Raw genomic sequence first — 24,000 nt, forward strand, 5'->3', positions numbered from 1 at the left:
TTCCCTCTCACAGCCAGAACCCTGACGTGGTACTCCTTCATGGCATCAAAGTCCTGTATCACCACTTTATTATCCCCCTTGGAAACCCGCAGCTCCTTCTTCTCTTCGCCTGTTGGAGATTGGAGAGAGAAATCAGGGTGGGGGCCTAGGGTGCGTCCAAAACGCCATCCTATTCCCTATATCAGGATCATCGACGAGATGAGCAGATGGTAGGGGGGCCAAAACATAATTACAAATCATTTGTAGACTGCAAGTTGACCGCAGGAAGCCCAAACTAAATGTGACCCCACCAGATATAATGTTTTGACTTAAACATATTCACTTCAAACCTTGCTTACATTTGTATATGACTACATGTCTCTCTGTTATGCGTGGGAATACTTGGGAACAGACTTCTCCAAAATTAAAATCACTTGGAGCAGATTTTTGCAGTATTTTATATCCAACAATAGAACATGTAAAATACAAATGAAAAATACCTGGTTGGCCAAATACAACCAGGTGTTGAGAAACCCTGCTCTATATAGGGCTCTGGTCAAATGTGGTGCACTATAAAGGGAAGAGGGTGCCATTTTGGATGTAGACTCAGATAAGCATTCCAATGCATCAATTTCCCATTCAAGCTTTTCCAGGAGTCTCAATGTGCAGGCTATTGTGTGAAGTAGTGCACTATGAGGATGCTTGTGGTGATAAGGGGGGGGGGGGGGGGGGGGGGGGTGACAGCCATAAGTGATCCCTCACACCTCAGCATTGTCTCTAAAGCTTAAGGACAGGTACATATGAGACACATGTTTTACACAATCTTATCTTTTAAACATTTGGGGTCTGGATCTTTCTGCCCTGAGGCTTTGCCCGTTAGGAAATCTACTACGAATGCAAACGGACGAATATCAGAAATTCCAAATGGTCTTACTGTGACTTCTTTACTGAAACCGAGACGTTTTCCTTCACCCGTCATATTCAGGGTGAATTTAACCGAGACGTTTTCCTTCACCCGTCATATTCAGGTGAATTTAACCTAGACGTTTTCCTTCACCCGTCATATTCAGGTGAATTTAACCTAGACGTTTTCCTTCACCTGTCATATTCAGGTGAATTTAACCGAGACGTTTTCCTTCACCTGTCATATTCAGGTGAATTTAACCGAGACGTTTTCCTTCACCCGTCATATTCAAGTGAATTTAACCTAGACGTTTTCCTTCACCCGTCATATTCAGGTGAATTTAACCTAGACGTTTTCCTTCACCCGTCATATTCAGGGTGAATTTAACCGAGACGTTTTCCTTCACCCGTCATATTCAGGTGAATTTAACCTAGACGTTTTCCTTCACCCGTCATATTCAGGTGAATTTAACCGAGACGTTTTCCTTCACCTGTCATATTCAGGTGAATTTAACCGAGACGTTTTCCTTCACCTGTCATATTCAGGTGAATTTAACCTAGACGTTTTCCTTCACCTGTCATATTCAGGTGAATTTAACCGAGACGTTTTCCTTCACCCGTCATATTCAAGTGAATTTAACCTAGACGTTTTCCTTCACCCGTCATATTCAGGTGAATTTAACCGAGACGTTTTCCTTCACCCGTCATATTCAGGTGAATTTAACCGAGATGTTTTCCTTCACCTGTCATATTCAGGGTGAATTTAACCTAGACGTTTTCCTTCACCCGTCATATTCAGGGTGAATTTAACCTAGACGTTTTCCTTCACCCGTCATATTCAGGGTGAATTTAACCGAGACGTTTTCCTTCACCCGTCATATTCAGGTGAATTTAATCTAGACGTTTTCCCTCACCTGTCATATTCAGGTGAATTTAACCTAGACGTTTTCCCTCACCCGTCATATTCAGGTGAATTTAACCTAGACGTTTTCCTTCACCCGTCATATTCAGGTGAATTTAACCGAGACGTTTTCCTTCACCTGTCATATTCAGGTGAATTTAACCTAGACGTTTTCCCTCACCTGTCATATTCAGGTGAATTTAACCGAGACGTTTTCCCTCACCCGTCATATTCAGGTGAATTTAACCTAGACGTTTTCCCTCACCCGTCATATTCAGGTGAATTTAACCGAGACGTTTTCCCTCACCTGTCATATTCAGGTGAATTTAACCGAGACGTTTTCCCTCACCCGTCATATTCAGGTGAATTTAACCTAGACGTTTTCCCTCACCTGTCATATTCAGGTGAATTTAACCGAGACGTTTTCCCTCACCCGTCATATTCAGGTGAATTTAACCTAGACGTTTTCCCTCACCCGTCACATTCAGGGTGAATTTAACCTAGACGTTTTCCTTCACCCGTCACATTCAGGGTGAATTTAACCTAGACGTTTTCCTTCACCCGTCATATTCAGGGTGAATTTAACCGAGACGTTTTCCTTCACCCGTCATATTCAGGTGAATTTAACCTAGACGTTTTCCTTCACCCGTCATATTCAGGTGAATTTAACCTAGACGTTTTCCTTCACCCGTCATATTCAGGTGAATTTAACCTAGACGTTTTCCTTCACCCGTCATATTCAGGGTGAATTTAACCGAGACGTTTTCCTTCACCCGTCATATTCAGGTGAATTTAACCTAGACGTTTTCCTTCACCCGTCATATTCAGGTGAATTTAACCTAGACGTTTTCCTTCACCCGTCATATTCAGGGTGAATTTAACCGAGACGTTTTCCTTCACCCGTCATATTCAGGTGAATTTAACCTAGACGTTTTCCCTCACCCGTCACATTCAGGGTGAATTTAACCTAGACGTTTTCCTTCACCCGTCACATTCAGGGTGAATTTAACCTAGACGTTTTCCTTCACCCGTCATATTCAGGGTGAATTTAACCGAGACGTTTTCCTTCACCCGTCATATTCAGGTGAATTTAACCTAGACGTTTTCCTTCACCCGTCATATTCAGGTGAATTTAACCTAGACGTTTTCCTTCACCCGTCATATTCAGGTGAATTTAACCTAGACGTTTTCCTTCACCCGTCATATTCAGGGTGAATTTAACCGAGACGTTTTCCTTCACCCGTCATATTCAGGTGAATTTAATCTAGACGTTTTCCCTCACCCGTCATATTCAGGGTGAATTTAACCGAGACGTTTTCCTTCACCCGTCATATTCAGGTGAATTTAACCTAGACGTTTTCCTTCACCCGTCATATTCAGGTGAATTTAACCGAGACGTTTTCCCTCACCCGTCATATTCAGGTGAATTTAACCGAGACGTTTTCCTTCACCCGTCATATTCAGGTGAATCGTGGTCAACCACAAATCCAGACAAAGCTGAATCATTTCAGATCCATTTAGTCAGTTACTCAAAATGGGTTAAGTATATTTAAGAGTAAATTGTTTTCCATTTGTTTAGCCAAACTTCATTTGCATAAACCATCTTAGTTGCCAGTCAGCCAACATGCTGGGGCTTGATCTCAGGACCTCTCCTCTCTCCTCCTGTCCTATCTCCTTTTATCTTCTCTTCTCCTCCCCTCTTCACTCCTCTTCCCTCCTCTCCTCCTCTTCTCTCCACATGCCACACGTACGGCTCCCCTTTCAGTTCCCTCAGCAGTAAAATATCTCAGAGCTTCAGCAGTTCACATTATTGACCAATTAGGATGATTTAAATCCTACAGGCCTGACCGATCAATAGGAAGAGACGAACCGTGCTTAATCAGCAGCACTTTCACACAGAACACTGCCGAAGGATGGGGTTGGACGTGTTAAACGAGGAGAGGGAGGGAGAGAGAGGGGGGAGATCGGGGGAAGAGGGAGAGAGAGAGAGAGAGACAGAGAGAGAGGGAGAGGGAGAGGGGGAGATGGAGAGGGAGAGGGAGGGAGAGGAGAGGGAGACAGAGAGGGGGGAGAGGGGGAGATGGAGAGGGAGAGAGAGAGGAGATCGGGGAGATGGAGAGGGAGGAGATCGGGGGAGATGGAGAGAGAGAGAGAGAGAGAGGAGATCGGGGAGATGGAGAGGGAGGAGATCGGGGGAGAGGGAGAGAGAGAGAGGGGCGGGAGGTGAAGAAAGAGAGAGAGAGCGATTGAGGGAGAGGAAGAGAGAGGAGATGGAGAGGAAGAGCGTGAGAGATAAGGAGGGAGACAGAGAGGGAGATAGAGAGGGTGGTGAAGAGAGAGAGTTAGAGAGTGATGGAGAGAGAGAAAAGGAGAAAGAGACAGAGAGAGAGAACAGAGGAGGGAGATTTAGGGGATGGACCTAGCATCTAGTAGTGATGACTCAGCAGATTACTGTTAACGCTGAAGCACCAGCAGGAAACAGCACGATCAAGATCAGAGAAATTGCACTTATAATTAAAGGGTATTAGAAGTTCTGGAAATGGAAACCAGTCTAATGTGACCTTTTGTATCAAACAAATGGCAAAAGGAAATCATTATAATATAACCATAACCAATGTGTCAAAATACACTGAGAGTACAAAACATTAAGAACACCTTCCTAATATGGACACTAGTCTAGGTGAATGGTCTCTCTCCCAGTCAGTATGATAAACAGTGGACACTAGTCTAGGTGAATGGTCTCTCTCCCAGTCAGTATGATAAACAGTGGACACTAGTCTAGGTGAGTGGTCTCTCTCCCAGTCAGTATGATAAACAGTGGACACTAGTCTAGGTGAGTGGTCTCTCTCCCAGTCAGTATGATAAACAGTGGACACTAGTCTAGGTGAGTGGTCTCTCTCCCAGTCAGTATGATAAACAGTGGACACTAGTCTAGGTGAGTGGTCTCTCTCCCAGTCAGTATGATAAACAGTGGACACTAGTCTAGGTGAGTGGTCTCTCTCCCAGTCAGTATGATAAACAGTGGACACTAGTCTAGGTGAGTGGTCTCTCTCCCAGTCAGTATGATAAACAGTGGACACTGGGCTAGGTGAGTGGTCTCTCTCCCAGTCAGTATGATAAACAGTGGACACTGGGCTAGGTGAGTGGTCTCTCTCCCAGTCAGTATGATAAACAGTGGACACTGGGTTAGGTTAGTGGTCTCTCTCCCAGTCAGTATGATAAACAGTGGACACTAGTCTAGGTGAGTGGTCTCTCTCCCAGTCAGTATGATAAACAGTGGACACTAGTCTAGGTGAGTGGTCTCTCTCCCAGTCAGTATGATAAACAGTGGACACTGGGTTAGGTGAGTGGTCTCTCTCCCAGTCAGTATGATAAACAGTGGACACTGGGCTAGGTGAGTGATCTCTCTCTCCCAGTCAGTATGATAAACAGTGGACACTGAGTTAGGTGAGTGGTCTCTCTCCCAGTCAGTATGATAAACAGTGGACACTGGGCTAGGTGAGTGGTCTCTCTCCCAGTCAGTATGATAAACAGTGGACACTAGTCTAGGTGAGTGGTCTCTCTCCCAGTCAGTATGATAAACAGTGGACACTGGGCTAGGTGAGTGGTCTCTCTCCCAGTCAGTATGATAAACAGTGGACACTAGTCTAGGTGAGTGGTCTCTCTCCCAGTCAGTATGATAAACAGTGGACACTGGGCTAGGTGAGTGGTCTCTGTCCCAGTCAGTATGATAAACAGTGGACACTAGTCTAGGTGAGTGGTCTCTCTCCCAGTCAGTATGATAAACAGTGGACACTAGTCTAGGTGAGTGGTCTCTCTCCCAGTCAGTATGATAAACAGTGGACACTAGTCTAGGTGAGTGGTCTCTCTCCCAGTCAGTATGATAAACAGTGGACACTAGTCTAGGAGAATGGTCTCTCTCCCAGTCCGTATGATAAACAGTGGACACTAGTCTAGGTGAGTGTCTCTCTCCCAGTCAGTATGATAAACAGTGGACACTGGGTTAGGTGAGTGGTCTCTTTCCCAGTCAGTATGATAAACAGTGGACACTGGGCTAGGTGAGTGGTCTCTCTCCCAGTCAGTATGATAAACAGTGGACACTGGGTTAGGTGAGTGGTCTCTCTCCCAGTCAGTATGATAATCAGTGGACACTGGGCTAGGTGAGTGGTCTCTCTCCCAGTCAGTATGATAAACAGTGGACACTGGGCTAGGTGAGTGAGGGCTGGCCACCCTGCACACCCAGTATCTCTCCTGGTCTCCCCCGGAGGAGGGCTGGCCACCCAATTAGATTATTCTAAGAATATTGTTTTACTCTGTCATAATTTCATGGTCACTATTGAATAGAGGAGAATCTTAGCCAATCGTGAGCGCTTGAGAGATGATTTTACAAGCAGAGTTTGCAGCATTGGTTTCATCAACGGTGCACCCGTAACAACTCCATGCTGGTCATTTGTGGTTCTACAGGAGAACCGGTGGAAAGTTATTTTAGGATATGGGACATGACTCTCTCTCTCTCACTCTCTCACTCTCTCACTCTCTCACTCTCTCACTCTCTCACACACACACACACACACAGGTGATGCACCATGCTGACATGGGACATGACTCTCTCTCTCTCTCACACACACACACACACACACACACACACACACACACACACACACACACACACACACACACACACAGGTGATGCACCATGCTGACCAAATCTGCTAGAAACAGGCAAATAACTCCCTAGCAACTACTAATCAACAAATGTTCAAACACGGCTCGCTTTGATCTCAAAAACACATCTCGCGACTAGCTGATAGAAAGTCCGCTCCGATGCGCTCTACAGAGACTGGGAGGACAGTGAGCAAAACATTCCATCCAGAGGACACTGTGATCTGATTCTGATTGAAGAAGCCTAACTGTTTGATATTGGGATTTCTGTTTTACAACTTAAATCTATAATCTGCTTGTACAACTATTTTAAATGTCGAGGCCTGAAACGAAAAAAACTTTCACATGTCCTGCTCCAACCCCAGCATCTCTAATTAGTCAAACAGAAACCGTAGGCTTCCCCGAGGTGGAACATTAGGGAACATCGGCACTGGAGTGGATTTGTGCAACAATGATAATCTCTCTGTTCTCATTTCAGAGTACTGCATTGACTTTAACTAACGCATAGGTGATCTCCCAGGATGAAGTCCAGGATCAATCAACGACACATCGGGTCAAATTCTTTTGTTGCGTCTTTAACAGAGGGAGGGGGCCCAGAGGGGCTGGTCAATAGACCACAGAATGACTTTTCACTGAACATCAGGTTGGGGGAGGGTGGGCCTGTGTGTGTGTGGTGTGTGGTGTGTGGTGTGTGGTGTGTGGTGTGTGTGTGCGTGCGTGCGTGTGTGTTGATGTTATCTCTGTCCTCATTGTTTAATCCAAGATGTCTGACAGGCTTTGTTAGACAACACTGACCTTCCTTACAGACAGGCAGGGTAAATATTCCCTAAAACTCTCTAAGCCGGGTCTCACAACTGTTGGTGCTGTCTTATCAACTCAATGTTGTCAATGGCAATAGGAGTTGTCAAGATTCATTCATTCAGCTGTATGGGGGTGTTAAACTTTACTCAAGATCAAATAAGCCCCTTTTTCAAAACATATCTTCTGTGGTCCAGTCTGTTTAGCCAACTCTTCCCTGTGTTCATTCATTATCATTACCCTGGGTTCATTCATTATCATTACCCTGGGTTCATTCATTATCATTACCCTGTGTTCATTCATGATCATTACCCTGGGTTAATTCATTACTATTACCCTGTGTTCATTCATGATCATTACCCTGGGTTCATTCATGATCATTACCCTGGGTTCATTCATGATCATTACCCTGGGTTCATTCATTATCATTACCCTGGGTTCATTCATTATCATTACCCTGGGTTCATTCATTATCATTACCCTGGGTTATTTCATTATCATTACCCTGTGTTCATTCATTATTATTACCCTGTGTTCATTCATTATTATTACCATGTGTTCATTCATTATCATCACCCTGGGTTCATTCATTATCATTACCCTGTGTTCATTCATTATTATTACCCTGTGTTCATTCATTATCATTACCCTGTGTTCATTCATTATCATCACCCTGGGTTCATTCATTATCATTACCATGTGTTCATTCATTATTATTACCCTGTGTTCATTCATTATTATTACCATGTGTTCATTCATTATAATCACCCTGGGTTCATTCATTATCATTACCCTGTGTTCATTCATTATTATTACCCTGTGTTCATTCATTATTATTACCATGTGTTCATTCATTATCATTACCCTGGGTTCATTCATTATTATTACCCTGTGTTCATTCATTATCATTACCCTGTGTTCATTCATTATCATTACCCTGTGTTCATTCATTATCATTACCCTGTGTTCATATCATCACCCTGGGTTCATTCATTATTATTACCCTGTGTTCATTCATTATTATTACCCTGTGTTCATTCATTATTATTACCCTGGGTTCATTCATTATTATTACCCTGTGTTCATTCATTATCATTACCCTGTGTTCATTTCATCACCCTGGGTTCATTCATAGTGGCGCCAGAGGGGATAGCTTCCATTTAACGTTCTCCTAACCAATTGTGCTATTTTGGGTGTTTTGTTTTGCGTTGTTTGTAACTTATTCTGTACATAATGTTTCTGCTACCGTCTTTTATGACTGAAAAGACATTCTGGATATCGGAGCAGTGATTACTCACCTCAAACTGGACAAAGATTTTATCTTTAATGAGTCGGACACGAAGGATATACTGGTTCTCCGAGACCAGAGACCGAGACCAAAATCCCTGTCATTCGCATGAAGAAAATACGGAAATACAGGGGGCGGAGATTGGGGTGCCTTGTGCTATTTTGTGTTTTTTTTTTTAATTGTTTGTAACTTATTCTGTACATGTTTCTGCTACCGTCTTTTATGACTGAAAAGACAGGAATTTTCTACCATCCGTTCTATTGGCCAACGTGCAATCACTGGAGAATAAACTGGATGATCTCAGTTCGAGACTATCCTACCAACGGGACATTAAAAACTGTAATATCTTTTGTTTCACCGAGTCGTGGTTGAACGACGACATGGATAATATACAGTTGGCTGGGTTTTCTGTGCATCGGCAGGACAGAACAGCTACGTCTGGTAAGACGAGGGGTGGGGGTGTCTATTTGTTAATAACAGCTGGTGTGCGATGTCAATGTGAAGGAAGTCTCGAGGTATTGCTCGCCTGAAGTAGAGTACCTCATGATAAGCTGCAGACCACACTATCTACCAAGAGAGTTTTCATCTATATTTTTCTGAGCCGTCTATTTACCACCACAAACCGACGCTGGTACTAAGATTGCACACAATGAGCTGCATAAGGCCATAAGCAAACAAGAAAATGCTCATCCAGATGCGGTGCTCCTAGTGGCCTGGGACTTTAATGCAGGCAAACTTAAATCCGTTTGACCTCATTTCTACCAGCATGTCACATGGGCAACCAAAGGGAAAAAACCTCTAGACCACCTTTACTCCACACACAGAGACGTATACAAAGCTCTCCCTCGCCCTCCATCTGGCAAATCTGACCATAATTCTATCCTCCTGATTCCTGCTTTCAAGCAAAAACTAAAACAGGAAGTACTAGTGACTCGCTCAATAAGGAAGTGGTCATATGATGCGGATGCTACCCTACAGGACTGTTTTGCTAGCACAGACATGAATATATTCCAAGATTCATCCAATGGCATTGAGGAGTATACCATCTCAGTCACAGGCTTCATCAATAAGGGCATCGATGACTTCGACCCCACAGTGAGCGTACGTACATATCCCAACCAGAAGTCATGGATGACAGGCAACATCCGCACCGGGCTAAAGGCTAGAGCTGCCGCTTTCAAGGAGCGGGACAGTAATCTGGACGCTTATAGAAAATCCCGAACTATCAAACAGGCAAAGCGTCAATACAGGACTAAGATTGAATCCTACTACACCAGCTCTGACGCTCGTCACATGTGGCAGGGCTTGCAAACTATTAAGGACTACAAAGGGAAACTCAGCCACGAGCTGCCCCGTGACGCAAGCCTACCAGATGAGCTAAATGCCTTTCATGCTCGCTTCGAGGCAAGCAACACTGAAGCATGCATGAGAGCACCAGCTGTTCTGGACGACTGTGTGATCATGCAAGACCGTTAAACAGGTCAACATTCACAAGCCTCAGGGCCGGAAGGATTACCAGGACATGTACTCAGAGCATGCGCAGACCAACTGCCAAGTGTCTTCACTGACATTTTCAACCTCTCCCTGACCGAGTCTGTAATACCTAATGTTTCATACAGCCCATACAGAATGGGACCAGACTGATACAGCCCATACAGCATGGAACCAGACCGATACAGCATGGGACCAGACTGATACAGCCCATACAGCACGGGACCAGACTGATACAGCCCATACAGCATGGAACCAGACCGATACAGCATGGGACCAGACTGATACAGCCCATACAGCACGGGACCAGACTGATACAGCACGGGACCAGACTGATAGAGCCCATACAGAATGGGACCGGACCAGACTGATACAGCATGGGACCAGACTGATACAGCCCATACAGAATGGGACCAGACTGATACAGCCCATACAGCATGGAACCAGACTGATACAGCATGGGACCAGACTGATACAGCCCATACAGAATGGGACCAGACTGATAAAGCATGGGACCAGACTGATACAGCCCATACAGCATGGAACCAGACGGATACAGCCCATACAGCATGGAACCAGACTGATACAGCATGGAACCAGACTGATACAGCCCATACAGCATGGAAGCAGACTGATACAGCCCATACAGCATGGAACCAGACTGATACAGCATGGGACCAGACTGATACAGCCCATACAGCATGGAACCAGACTGATACAGCATGGAACCAGACTGATACAGCATGGAACCAGACTGATACAGCCCATACAGCATGGAACCAGACTGATACAGCCCATACAGCATGGAACCAGACTGATACAGCATGGGACCAGACTGATACAGCCCATACAGCATGGAACCAGACTGATACAGCATGGAACCAGACTGATATAGCATGGGACCAGACTGATACAGCATGGGACCAGACTGATACAGCATGGGACCAGACTGATACAGCATGGGACCAGACTGATACAGCCCATACAGCATGGAACCAGACTGATACAGCATGGAACCAGACTGATACAGCATGGGACCAGACTGATACAGCATGGGACCAGACTGATGCAGCATGGGACCAGACTGATACAGCATGGAACCAGACTGATACAGCATGGAACCAGACTGATACAGCCCATACAGCATGGGACCAGACTGATAAAATATGGGACCAGACTGATACAGCATGGGACCAGACTGATACAGCATGGGACCAGACTGATACAGCATGGGACCAGACTGATACAGCATGGAACCAGACTGATACAGCATGGGACCAGACTGATACAGCATGGGACCAGACTGATACAGCATGGGACCAGACTGATACAGCATGGGACCAGACTGATACAGCATGGGACCAGACTGATACAGCATGGGACCAGACTGATACAGAGCTTCTACTACTCTAAACTATATACAGTAAAATGCGTACATCAACTAAAGGCATAGACAGATTATTAGACATCTTACCTGGTTCACTGTGGTATAAAACTCTGTAGCCGTCGACATTCCCTTTCGGCTCTTTCCAAGACACATGTAATTTGCTGGTAGCCAACACTTTAAAACGTAATCTTCTGGGAGCTGGAACTGAAACAGAACAACAATAGACTATCATTAATACTGACTCATTCAGTTACAGTTTGTGTATTGATGATTAATATGTTGAATACAGATTGTTGTCCCAAATAGCACCCTATTCTCTATTTAGTGCACTACTTCTGACCAGGACCCATAGGACTCTGATTGAAGGTAGTGCACCACAGACGGAATATGGTAAAATTTGGGAGGCAGATACAAACGCCAGCAGGTGTTAGTGCCACTACAGTACTACACATCAGCCAGGTTAATCACACACAGACATTAAACAGACGTCTACAAAGAAAACCCATTCTGGTATAACACAATAACGTATTGGAAAACATATTGGAAAACATATTGGAAAACATATTGGATAACATATTGGAAAACATATTGGATAACATATTGGAAAACATATTGGATAACATATTGGAAAACATATTGGATAACATATTGGAAAACATATTGGATAACATATTGGATAACATATTGGATAACATATTGGATAACATATTGGATAACATATTGGATAACATATTGGAAAATATATTGTTGTCTAATAACATATTGTTGTCCAATAACATGTTGCAAAACAAACAGTTATAGACAGAGAGGGTTCTTAAATGTCAGTCATATTCTCTTACTTTTGAGACACCATTTTTTACCTAGTAGGGAGGGAGGGAGGGAGGGAGGGAGGGAGGGAGGGAGGGAGGGAGGGAGGGAGGGAGGGAGGGAGGGAGGGAGGGAGGGAGGGACATTTTTATAGCCTGAAATCCCAACTGATAAACTTTGTTTCATGTAAAATAATTGTGAAACAGAGCGAATCAGATGGGATTCCAGGCTAGCGTTTCTAAGCCGATGACAGCATCGACATTTCCTTCAAAAAGACAGGTGCTGCAGACTGTTAAGAGTCAGTAAATGTTTGATCTCTCAGTTGATGGAGAATCAATCAGCTTCACCTGCTGTCCCGATGGAAAGAACAGTCCGTGGAAGACATTCTCTTGGGATTACGTTAGAGCAGCCAGGCTATAGCTAGATATTGATGCTATCTGCCGTTTCTATACGCAGGCTGCTATGAGGAAGTGAATGAGACTTTTTTTTACATAAAGTTGCTCTTACTTCTTAGTACCATGTAACAGCATGGTGTTTCTCGTAGCCAATAAGATCAACCAAATGAAAAGTGGTTCTCCTTTTTCCCCAACTATGGACAGACATTATTCCAGTAGTATGGTTAAATACTACTATCTGAGATTGACACAGAACTATTTATAAGGTTGTTGCATAGCACTTTCACCATTCACTTGGTCTACATTCTATGTTAGTTGAACTACAAACTAGTCACCAGAACCACACTACTACATTCCCACCTTTTGAGTTGAGAAGACAATGAGAAGTTGAGAAGACACTGAGAAGTTGAAAAGACACTGAGAAGTTGAGAAGACACTGAGAAGTTGAAAAGACACTGAGAAGTTGAGAAGACACTGAGAAGTTGAGAAGACACTGAGAAGTTGAGAAGACACTGAGAAGTTGAGAAGACACTGAGAAGTTGAGAAGACACTGAGAAGTTGAGAAGACACTGAGAAGTTGAGAAGACACTGAGAAGTTGAGAAGACACTGAGAAGTTGAGAAGACAATGAAAAGTTGAGAAGACACTGAGAAGTTGAGAAGACACTGAGAAGTTGAAAAGACACTGAGAAGTTGAGAAGACAATGAGAAGTTGAAAAGACAATGAGAAGTTGAAAAGACAATGAGAAGTTGAAAAGACAATGAGAAGTTGAAAAGACAATGAGAAGTTGAAAAGACAATGAGAAGTTGAGAAGACAATGAGAAGTTGAAAAGACAATGAGAAGTTGAGAAGACACTGAGAAGTTGAAAAGACACTGAGAAGTTTAAAAGACACTGAGAAGTTGAGAAGACAATGAGAAGTTGAGAAGACAATGAGAAGTTGAAAAGACAATGAGACGTTGAGAAGACACTGAGAAGTTGAAAAGACACTGAGAAGTTGAGAAGACACTGAGAAGTTGAAAAGACAATGAGAAGTTGAAAAGACAATGAGAAGTTGAAAAGACAATGAGAAGTTGAAAAGACAATGAGAAGTTGAGAAGACAATGAGAAGTTGAAAAGACAATGAGAAGTTGAGAAGACAAGGCTCAATGCCCAGGCCAACAAACACAGTGGTGTTTGTTCCTCCTTGCAAGTAGTAGAATGGGTACCAATGTAATCTTTACATGCTTATAAATCTATGAATCTACTACAGTATCTACCATATAGGGACTTGAAGCTGTTTATTAGGAAGAATATAGGCATGTAAAGTTATATACAATCTGGCACAAGCTATAAATAAACGCTGAAGGATAAAGGGAAACTTTTAATTCCGAGAAATAGATATATATAATCACTAACCTGATAGGAACACATCTGGGGATTGTTTCTGTGTTGAGTAAATATCTCCTATAAACCTGATAGGAACTCCTCTGGGGATTGTTTCTGTGTTGAGTAAATATCTCCTATAAACCTGATAGGAACTCATCTGGGGGTTGTTTCTGTGTTCAGTAAATACAGTGCATTCGGAAAGTTTTCAGACCCCTTGACTTTTTCCACATTTTGTTATGTTACAGCTTTATTCTAAAATGGATTACATAGTTTTTGTTCCTCATTAATCTACACACAATAGCCCATAATGACAAAAAACGAAAACAGGTTTTTATAATTTTTTTCAAATGTATACAATAAAAATTATAAAAATAACTTATTTACATAAGTATTCAGACTCTTTGCTATGAGACTCTAAACTGAGCTCAGGTGCATCCTGTTTCCATTGATCATCCTTGAGATGTTTCTACAACTTGATTGGAGTCCACCTGTGGTAAATTCAATTGATTGGACATGATTTGGAAAGGCACACACCTATCTATATAAGGTCCTACATTTGACAGTTCATGTCAGAGAAAAAACCAAGCCATGAGGTCAAAGGAATTGTCCATAGAGTTCAGAGACAGGATTGTGTCAAGGCACAGATCTGGGGAAAGGTACCAGAAAATGTCTGCAGCATTGAAGGTCCCCAAGAACAAAGTGGCCTCCATCATTCTTAAATGGAAGAGGTTTGGAACCACCAAGACTCTTCCTAGAGCTGGCCGCCCCGGCCAAACTGAGCAATTGGGGTAGAAGGGCCTTGGTCAGGGAGGTGACCAAGAACCAGATGGTCACTCTGACAGAGCTCCAGATTTCCTCTGTGGAGAAGGGAGAACCTTCCAGAAGGACAACCATCTCTGCAGCACTCCACCAATCAGGCCTTTATGGTAGAGTGGCCAGACGGAAGCCACTCCTCAGTAAAAGGCACACGACAGCCCGCTTGGAGTTTGCCAAAAGGCAAACTATCAGACCATGAGAAACAAGATTCGCTGGTCTGATGAAACCAAGATTGAACTCTTTGGCCTGAATGCCAAGCGTCACGTCTAGAGGTAACCTGGCACCATCCCTACAGTGAAGCATGGTGGTGGCAGCATCATGCTGTTGGGATGTTTTTCAGCGGCAGGGACTGGGAGACTAGTCAGGACCGAGGGAAAAATGAACAGAGCAAAGTACAGAGAGATTCTTGATGAAAATCTGCTCCAGAGCGCTCAGGACCTCAGATTGGGGCAAAGGTTCACTTTCCAACAGGACAACAACCCTAAGCTCACAGCCAAGACAATGAAGGCATGGCTTTGGAACAAGTCTCTGAATGTCCTTGAGTGGCCAAGCCAGAGCCAGGACTTGAACCCGATCGAACATCTTTGGAGAGACCTGAAAATAGCTGTGCAGCGATGCTCCCCATCCAACCTGACAGAGCTTGAGTGGATCTGCAGAGAAGAATGGGAGAAACTCCCCAAATGCAGGTGTGCCAAGCTTGTAGCTTCATACCCAAGAAGACATGAGGCTGTAATCGCTGCCAAAGGTGCTTCAACAAAGTACTGAGTAAAGGGTCTGAATACTTATTATGAAAACGTGATATTTCAGTTTTAAATGTGTATAAATTTGTGCTGAGTAAATATATCCTGAAATTTCTGTTCAGTCCCATAATCTGAACATATGCTGTGATCTCTAGTGTTTTATCCAACCGTGTGTATAAACAGGTTTGTAATGAATACATTTGGTGACACCTTAAACAGTTATACAGGCCTAGAACACCCCCTGGGAAACAGAAAAGACAATTAAATAATGACTGGATACTAGATGTGAATTTAATGTGAGGTATTTAACACCAACTGCCTGGCCAGAAGTAGCTACAAATTCATAAATTCCCATCTTTAAGTACTTTCCATTTGTACCGTCTGACTCACTGCACATGAATTGAGTTGCCGGAGGATAGGATGTTTATTAGTCCAGATAGACATTAGTCTTCTGCTTTTGTCAACCCGCTGAGATACACACAGAAGGTCGTAGAGGCTGGAGCAGGGGTTACGTTCCTGTCAAGGGAACATCGGCAGTACGTGGCACATGAGATAGTGATGCCAGCAACCCTCTGGTTGCTGACTCATTCACTGATAGAGTGAATGAGGGCAAGGGAGCATCTGTCAGCCTGACTCAACTGTACATGAGTTCTGAATAATGTAGCGGAACATATACGTCCATTTGCTCTGTGTGAGGATGAGGGTGTGGAGGATTCCTAGAGGAAGAGTGGAACACTATTGTGAGTCGAGGTTTCCACAGGTGAATACGTCAGCTGTGAGAGGGATTCCTTCATGATGTGATGCATTTCATTATTCCACCCTTGGCTATCAGCATGTCATTACTCCACCCTTGGCTATCAGCATGTCATTATTCCACCCTTGGCTATCAGCATGTCATTACTCCACCCTTGGCTATCAGCATGTCATTATTCCACCCTTGGCTATCAGCATGTCATTGTTCCACCCTTGGCTATCAGCATGTCATTATTCCACCCTTGACTATCAGCATGTCATTATTCCACCCTTGGCTATCAGCATGTCATTATTCCACCCTTGGCTATCAGCATGTCATTATTCCACCCTTGGCTATCAGCATGTCATTATTCCACCCTTGGCTATCAGCATGTCATTGTTCCACCCTTGGCTATCAGCATGTCATTATTCCACCCTTGCTATCAGCATGTCATTATTCCACCCTTGGCTATCAGCATGTCATTGTTCCACCCTTGGCTATCAGCATGTCATTACTCCACCCTTGGCTATCAGCATGTCATTATTCCACCCTTGGCTATCAGCATGTCATTGTTCCACCCTTGGCTATCAGCATGTCATTGTTCCACCCTTGGCTATCAGCATGTCATTATTCCACCCTTGCTATCAGCATGTCATTATTCCACCCTTGGCTATCAGCATGTCATTGTTCCACCCTTGGCTATCAGCATGTCATTACTCCACCCTTGGCTATCAGCATGTCATTATTCCACCCTTGGCTATCAGCATGTCATTATTCCACCCTTGGCTATCAGCATGTCATTATTCCACCCTTGGCTATCAGCATGTCATTATTCCACCCTTGGCTATCAGCATGTCATTATTCCACCCTTGGCTATCAGCATGTCATTGTTCCACCCTTGGCTATCAGCATGTCATTGTTCCACCCTTGGCTATCAGCATGTCATTGTTCCACCCTTGGCTATCAGCATGTCATTACTCCACCCTTGGCTATCAGCATGTCATTATTCCACCCTTGGCTATCAGCATGTCATTATTCCACCCTTGGCTATCAGCATGTCATTATTCCACCCTTGGCTATCAGCATGTCATTGTTCCACCCTTGGCTATCAGCATGTCATTGTTCCACCCTTGGCTATCAGCATGTCATTATTCCACCCTTGGCTATCAGCATGTCATTATTCCACCCTTGCTATCAGCATGTCATTATTCCACCCTTGGCTATCAGCATGTCATTGTTCCACCCTTGGCTATCAGCATGTCATTATTCCACCCTTGGCTATCAGCATGTCATTATTCCACCCTTGGCTATCAGCATGTCATTATTCCACCCTTGGCTATCAGTATGTCATTACTCCACCCTTGGCTATCAGCATGTCATTGTTCCACCCTTGGCTATCAGCATGTCATTATTCCAACCTTGGCTATCAGCATGTCATTATTCCACCCTTGGCTATCAGCATGTCATTATTCCACCCTTGGCTATCAGCATGTCATTGTTCCACCCTTGGCTATCAGCATGTCATTGTTCCACCCTTGGCTATCAGCATGTCATTGTTCCACCCTTGGCTATCAGCATGTCATTATTCTACCCTTGGCTATCAGCATTTCATTATTCCACCCTTGGCTATCAGCATGTCATTATTCCACCCTTGGCTATCAGCATGTCATTATTCCACCCTTGGCTATCAGCATGTCATTATTCCACCCTTGGCTATCAGCATGTCATTATTCCACCCTTGGCTATCAGCATGTCATTTTTCCACCCTTGGCTATCAGCATGTCATTGTTCCACCCTTGGCTATCAGCATGTCATTGTTCCACCCTTGGCTATCAGCATGTCATTGTTCCACCCTTGGCTATCAGCATGTCATTGTTCCACCCTTGGCTATCAGCATGTCATTGTTCCACCCTTGACTATCAGCATGTCATTACTCCACCCTTGGCTATCAGCATGTCATTACTCCACCCTTGGCTATCAGCATGTCATTATTCCACCCTTGACTATCAGCATGTCATTGTTCCACCCTTGACTATCAGCATGTCATTATTCCACCCTTGACTATCAGCATGTCATTATCCCACCCTTGGCTATCAGCATGTCATTATTCCACCCTTGGCTATCAGCATGTCATTGTTCCACCCTTGGCTATCAGCATGTCATTATTCCACCCTTGCTATCAGCATGTCATTATTCCACCCTTGGCTATCAGCATGTCATTGTTCCACCCTTGGCTATCAGCATGTCATTACTCCACCCTTGGCTATCAGCATGTCATTATTCCACCCTTGGCTATCAGCATGTCATTGTTCCACCCTTGGCTATCAGCATGTCATTGTTCCACCCTTGGCTATCAGCATGTCATTATTCCACCCTTGCTATCAGCATGTCATTATTCCACCCTTGGCTATCAGCATGTCATTGTTCCACCCTTGGCTATCAGCATGTCATTACTCCACCCTTGGCTATCAGCATGTCATTATTCCACCCTTGGCTATCAGCATGTCATTATTCCACCCTTGGCTATCAGCATGTCATTATTCCACCCTTGGCTATCAGCATGTCATTATTCCACCCTTGGCTATCAGCATGTCATTATTCCACCCTTGGCTATCAGCATGTCATTGTTCCACCCTTGGCTATCAGCATGTCATTGTTCCACCCTTGGCTATCAGCATGTCATTGTTCCACCCTTGGCTATCAGCATGTCATTACTCCACCCTTGGCTATCAGCATGTCATTATTCCACCCTTGGCTATCAGCATGTCATTATTCCACCCTTGGCTATCAGCATGTCATTATTCCACCCTTGGCTATCAGCATGTCATTGTTCCACCCTTGGCTATCAGCATGTCATTGTTCCACCCTTGGCTATCAGCATGTCATTATTCCACCCTTGGCTATCAGCATGTCATTATTCCACCCTTGCTATCAGCATGTCATTATTCCACCCTTGGCTATCAGCATGTCATTGTTCCACCCTTGGCTATCAGCATGTCATTATTCCACCCTTGGCTATCAGCATGTCATTATTCCACCCTTGGCTATCAGCATGTCATTATTCCACCCTTGGCTATCAGTATGTCATTACTCCACCCTTGGCTATCAGCATGTCATTGTTCCACCCTTGGCTATCAGCATGTCATTATTCCAACCTTGGCTATCAGCATGTCATTATTCCACCCTTGGCTATCAGCATGTCATTATTCCACCCTTGGCTATCAGCATGTCATTGTTCCACCCTTGGCTATCAGCATGTCATTGTTCCACCCTTGGCTATCAGCATGTCATTGTTCCACCCTTGGCTATCAGCATGTCATTATTCTACCCTTGGCTATCAGCATTTCATTATTCCACCCTTGGCTATCAGCATGTCATTATTCCACCCTTGGCTATCAGCATGTCATTATTCCACCCTTGGCTATCAGCATGTCATTATTCCACCCTTGGCTATCAGCATGTCATTATTCCACCCTTGGCTATCAGCATGTCATTTTTCCACCCTTGGCTATCAGCATGTCATTGTTCCACCCTTGGCTATCAGCATGTCATTGTTCCACCCTTGGCTATCAGCATGTCATTGTTCCACCCTTGGCTATCAGCATGTCATTGTTCCACCCTTGGCTATCAGCATGTCATTGTTCCACCCTTGACTATCAGCATGTCATTACTCCACCCTTGGCTATCAGCATGTCATTACTCCACCCTTGGCTATCAGCATGTCATTATTCCACCCTTGACTATCAGCATGTCATTGTTCCACCCTTGACTATCAGCATGTCATTATTCCACCCTTGACTATCAGCATGTCATTATCCCACCCTTGACTATCAGCATGACATTATTCCACCCTTGGCTATCAGCATGACATTATTCCACCCTTGGCTATCAGCATGTCATTATTCCACCCTTGGCTATCAGCATGTCATTGTTCCACCCTTGACTATCAGCATGTCATTATTCCACCCTTGACTATCAGCATGTCATTATCCCACCCTTGACTATCAGCATGACATTATTCCACCTGTTCCCTACAATCCTCTGACTTCTCAATGATTAAACACAAAGTGACTCCATGACAGTTACATTATAATATACATTAGAACAGACCGATACAGAAACAAGCAGCCCTTTCAAGTGGTTTTATCTCTCCTCTCCTCTCATCCCTCTCTTCTCTCCTCTCATCCCTCTCTTCTCTCATCTCTCTCTCCTCTCATCCCTCTCCTCTCATCCCTCTCATCCCTCTCTCCTCTCATCCCTCTCATCCCTCTCTCATCTCGCTCCTCTCATCCCTCTCTACTCATCCCTCTCTCCTCTCATCTCTCTTTCTCTCCTCTCATCTCTCTTTCTCTCCTCTCATCTCTCTTTCTCTTCTCTCCTCTCATCTCTCTTTCTCTTCTCTCCTCTCATCTCTCTTTCTCTTCTCTCCTCTCATCTCTCTTTCTCTTCTCTCCTCTCATCTCTCTTTCTCTCCTCTCATCTCTCTTTCTCTCCTCTCATCTCTCTTTCTCTCCTCTCATCTCTCTTTCTCTCCTCTCATCTCTCTTTCTCTCCTCTCATCTCTCTTTCTCTCCTCTCATCTCTCTTTCTCTCCTCTCATCTCTCTTTCTCTCCTCTCATCTCTCTTTCTCTCCTCTCATCTCTCTTTCTCTCCTCTCATCTCTCTTCTCTCCTCTCATCTCTCTTCTCTCCTCTCATCTCTCTTCTCTCCTCTCATCTCTCTTCTCTCCTCTCATCTCTCTTCTCTCCTCTCTTCTCTCCTCTCCTCTCTTCTCTCCTCTCATCTCTCTTCTCTCTTCTCTCATCCCTCTCTCCTCTCATCCCTCTCTCCTCTCATCCCTCTCTCCTCTCATCCCTCTCTCCTCTCATCCCTCTCTCCTCTCATCCCTCTCTCCTCTCATCCCTCTCTCCTCTCATCCCTCTCTCCTCTCATCCCTCTCTCCTCTCATCCCTCTCTCCTCTCATCCCTCTCTCCTCTCATCCCTCTCTCCTCTCATCCCTCTCTCCTCTCATCCCTCTCTCCTCTCATCCCTCTCTCCTCATCTCTCTCTCCTCTCTTCCCTCTCCTCCTCTCCTCCCTCTCCTCTCCTCCATGTGAGGAGTCTTCTGTTGTGGCAGATAGCACTTACCCCTGAATCCTCTGAGCCCTTTACCTGTCTGTCTATCTGTCTGTGTCATCCCTCTCTCCTCTCATCCCTCTCCTCCTCTCATCCCTCTCCTCCTCTCCTCCATGTGAGGAGTCTTCTGTTGTGGCAGATAGCACTTACCCCTGAATCCTCTGAGCCCTTTACCTGTCTGTCTATCTGTCTGTGTCATCCCTCTCTCCTCTCCTCCCTCTCTCCTCTCATCCCTCTCCTCCTCTCATCCCTCTCCTCCTCTCCTCCATGTGAGGAGTCTTCTGTTGTGGCAGATAGCACTTACCCCTGAATCCTCTGAGCCCTTTACCTGTCTGTCTATCTGTCTGTGTCATCCCTCTCTCCTCTCCTCCCTCTCTCCTCTCATCCCTCTCCTCCTCTCATCCCTCTCCTCCATGTGAGGAGTCTTCTGTTGTGGCAGATAGCACTTACCCCTGAATCCTCTGAGCCCTTTACCTGTCTGTCTATCTGTCTGTGTCATCCCTCTCTCCTCTCATCCCTCTCCTCCTCTCCTCCATGTGAGGAGTCTTCTGTGTGGCAGATAGCACTTACCCCTAAATCCTCTGAGCCCTTTACCTGTCTGTCTATCTGTCTGTATGTCTTCCCTCTCTCTGCACGCTGCTCACCTACCTGACTAAGGCCTAGCTTCATCTGTTTTGAACATGTATCTGTTACCAGCATGGTGCGTAAATCCCTGCTGAGGGTATTAAAATATTAAGACTGTGTTCTGCTAGTCCTCGATCACACCACGTGGAGAATGAGGCTGCAGTATACATCCGTGGCCGTTCAGTCAAAGTTGGTTAAGAGTACTGTCATGTTAAATACTACAAATGTGGGGATTAGAGAAGACATATTGACCAAGAGTTATTTGGAAAAAGATGAATTAGGTGTACATAGAATGTCAATATGTTCTTCATTCTACTCATCCAGGCCTAAATGAAACCCCAGACATGGATTTAAAATGAACATTAACACAGTAGCATTAACAACACAGGCCATTATGACCACACTACGCTCTACACTCCTAGAACAAAAAGAGTGCTATCTAGAACCTTAAAAGGGTTCTTCGGCTGTCCCCATCTTTGAAGAACCCTTTTGGTTCCAGGTAAACCTTTTGAGGTTCCATGTAGAACCCTCTGTGGAAAGGGTTCTACATGGAGCCTCAAAAGGTTTACCTGGAACCAAAAGGGTTCTACATGGAACCCAAAAGGGTTCTACCTGGAACCAAAAAGGGTGCTCCAATGGGGACAGCAGAAGAACCCTTTTGAAACCTCTTATTGTAAGAGTGTACTCTACTGTGCAGGTAATTAAAAACACAACAATCTGTGTTGGTTTTATTGAACTGTTTTTCTGACACTCTCATCAGCATCTCTCCCTAAACATACAAATTCACCAATCTAGATTTTAACACGCTCAAATGAAACACCTTGTTTTTCTAATTAGGTAACTAGAAGCTAAGCTGATGCCATTTGGAGTACAGCACGAAGCTGACCCGTACAGTCAGACATGGAATCAATAGAGAATCATTAGCGAAGGACTCGGTCATATTAAACAGCAAGTCACTGACCCCAGAGCCTGACCAGACAACACACTGTGGTGCCCAGAGACAGATAAAGAGGTTCGCTGTTACAGCTGGTAGCAGCTAGTTGTGTCCAGTGTCCACTACAATAGGAGACAAAAGACAGTGGTGACTGGAGATTCAAATGACCTAAAATCACTTATTTTTGCAACAAATGGAACTCCCAGTGTATTATATATACAGGAAATGGTAAGTGGCCTAGCTTGATCCGAGCAGAGAGCTGTGGGGGAGAGACGTGCAGACCAGATATATATTATATATACACCCTCCACAGACAGGAGCCAGAAATCCCCCTCTTCACACCAGACCTGGCTTCAAATAGTACTTGTTAATGGTTTGATTGAGCCTGCCTGGACTGCCAGATGGACAGGGATGACACTCTTGGGAGTTGGGGCTATCCTGCACTCCCACACCAGATGAACCCAGGTCTGCTCCACACCAGTCCACAGAGCCTCCACTCCCACACCAGATGAACCCAGGTCTGCTCCACACCAGTCCACAGAGCCTCCACTCCCACACCAGAGGAACCCAGGTCTGCTCCACACCAGTCCAGAGCCTCCACTCCCACACCAGAGGAACCCAGGTCTGCTCCACACCAGTCCACAGAGCCTCCACTCCCACACCAGATGAACCCCGGTCTGCTCCACACCAGTCCACAGAGCCTCCACTCCCACACCAGATGAACCCAGGTCTGCTCCACACCAGTCCACAGAGCCTCCACTCCCACACCAGATGATTCCAGGTCTGCTCCACACCAGTCCACAGAGCCTCCACTCCCACACCAGAGGAACCCAGGTCTGCTCCACACCAGTCCACAGAGCCTCCACTCCCACACCAGATGAACCCAGGTCTGCTCCACACCAGTCCACAGAGCCTCCACTCCCACACCAGATGAACCCAGGTCTGCTCCACACCAGTCCACAGAGCCTCCACTCCCACACCAGATGCTTTACTTTGCCTGCATCCCGAATGGCACCTTATTCCCTATATAGTGCACTACTTTTGACCAGAGCCCTATGA

The 24,000-nt window shown here is 44.8% G+C and overlaps 1 protein-coding gene across 1 annotated transcript in view; it reads right to left on the bottom strand.

Annotated features, from left to right (window-relative positions):
- LOC129856750 (collagen alpha-1(XIV) chain-like) overlaps nt 1-24,000 on the bottom strand; it is a 28,517-nt gene that overhangs the window by 1,034 nt on the left and 3,483 nt on the right. Inside the window, exons 3-4 of the mRNA XM_055924472.1 lie at nt 11,497-11,613; nt 1-109 (exon numbers count right to left, since the gene is read on the bottom strand). The exon at nt 1-109 is cut by the window's left edge and continues 35 nt beyond it. Of these exons, the coding sequence (XP_055780447.1) occupies nt 1-109; nt 11,497-11,613 (226 nt within the window). The remainder of the gene's footprint in view (nt 110-11,496; nt 11,614-24,000) is intronic.

Source organism: Salvelinus fontinalis, chromosome 6 (assembly GCF_029448725.1).
Source record: "Salvelinus fontinalis isolate EN_2023a chromosome 6, ASM2944872v1, whole genome shotgun sequence".
Taxonomy (NCBI): domain Eukaryota; kingdom Metazoa; phylum Chordata; class Actinopteri; order Salmoniformes; family Salmonidae; genus Salvelinus; species Salvelinus fontinalis.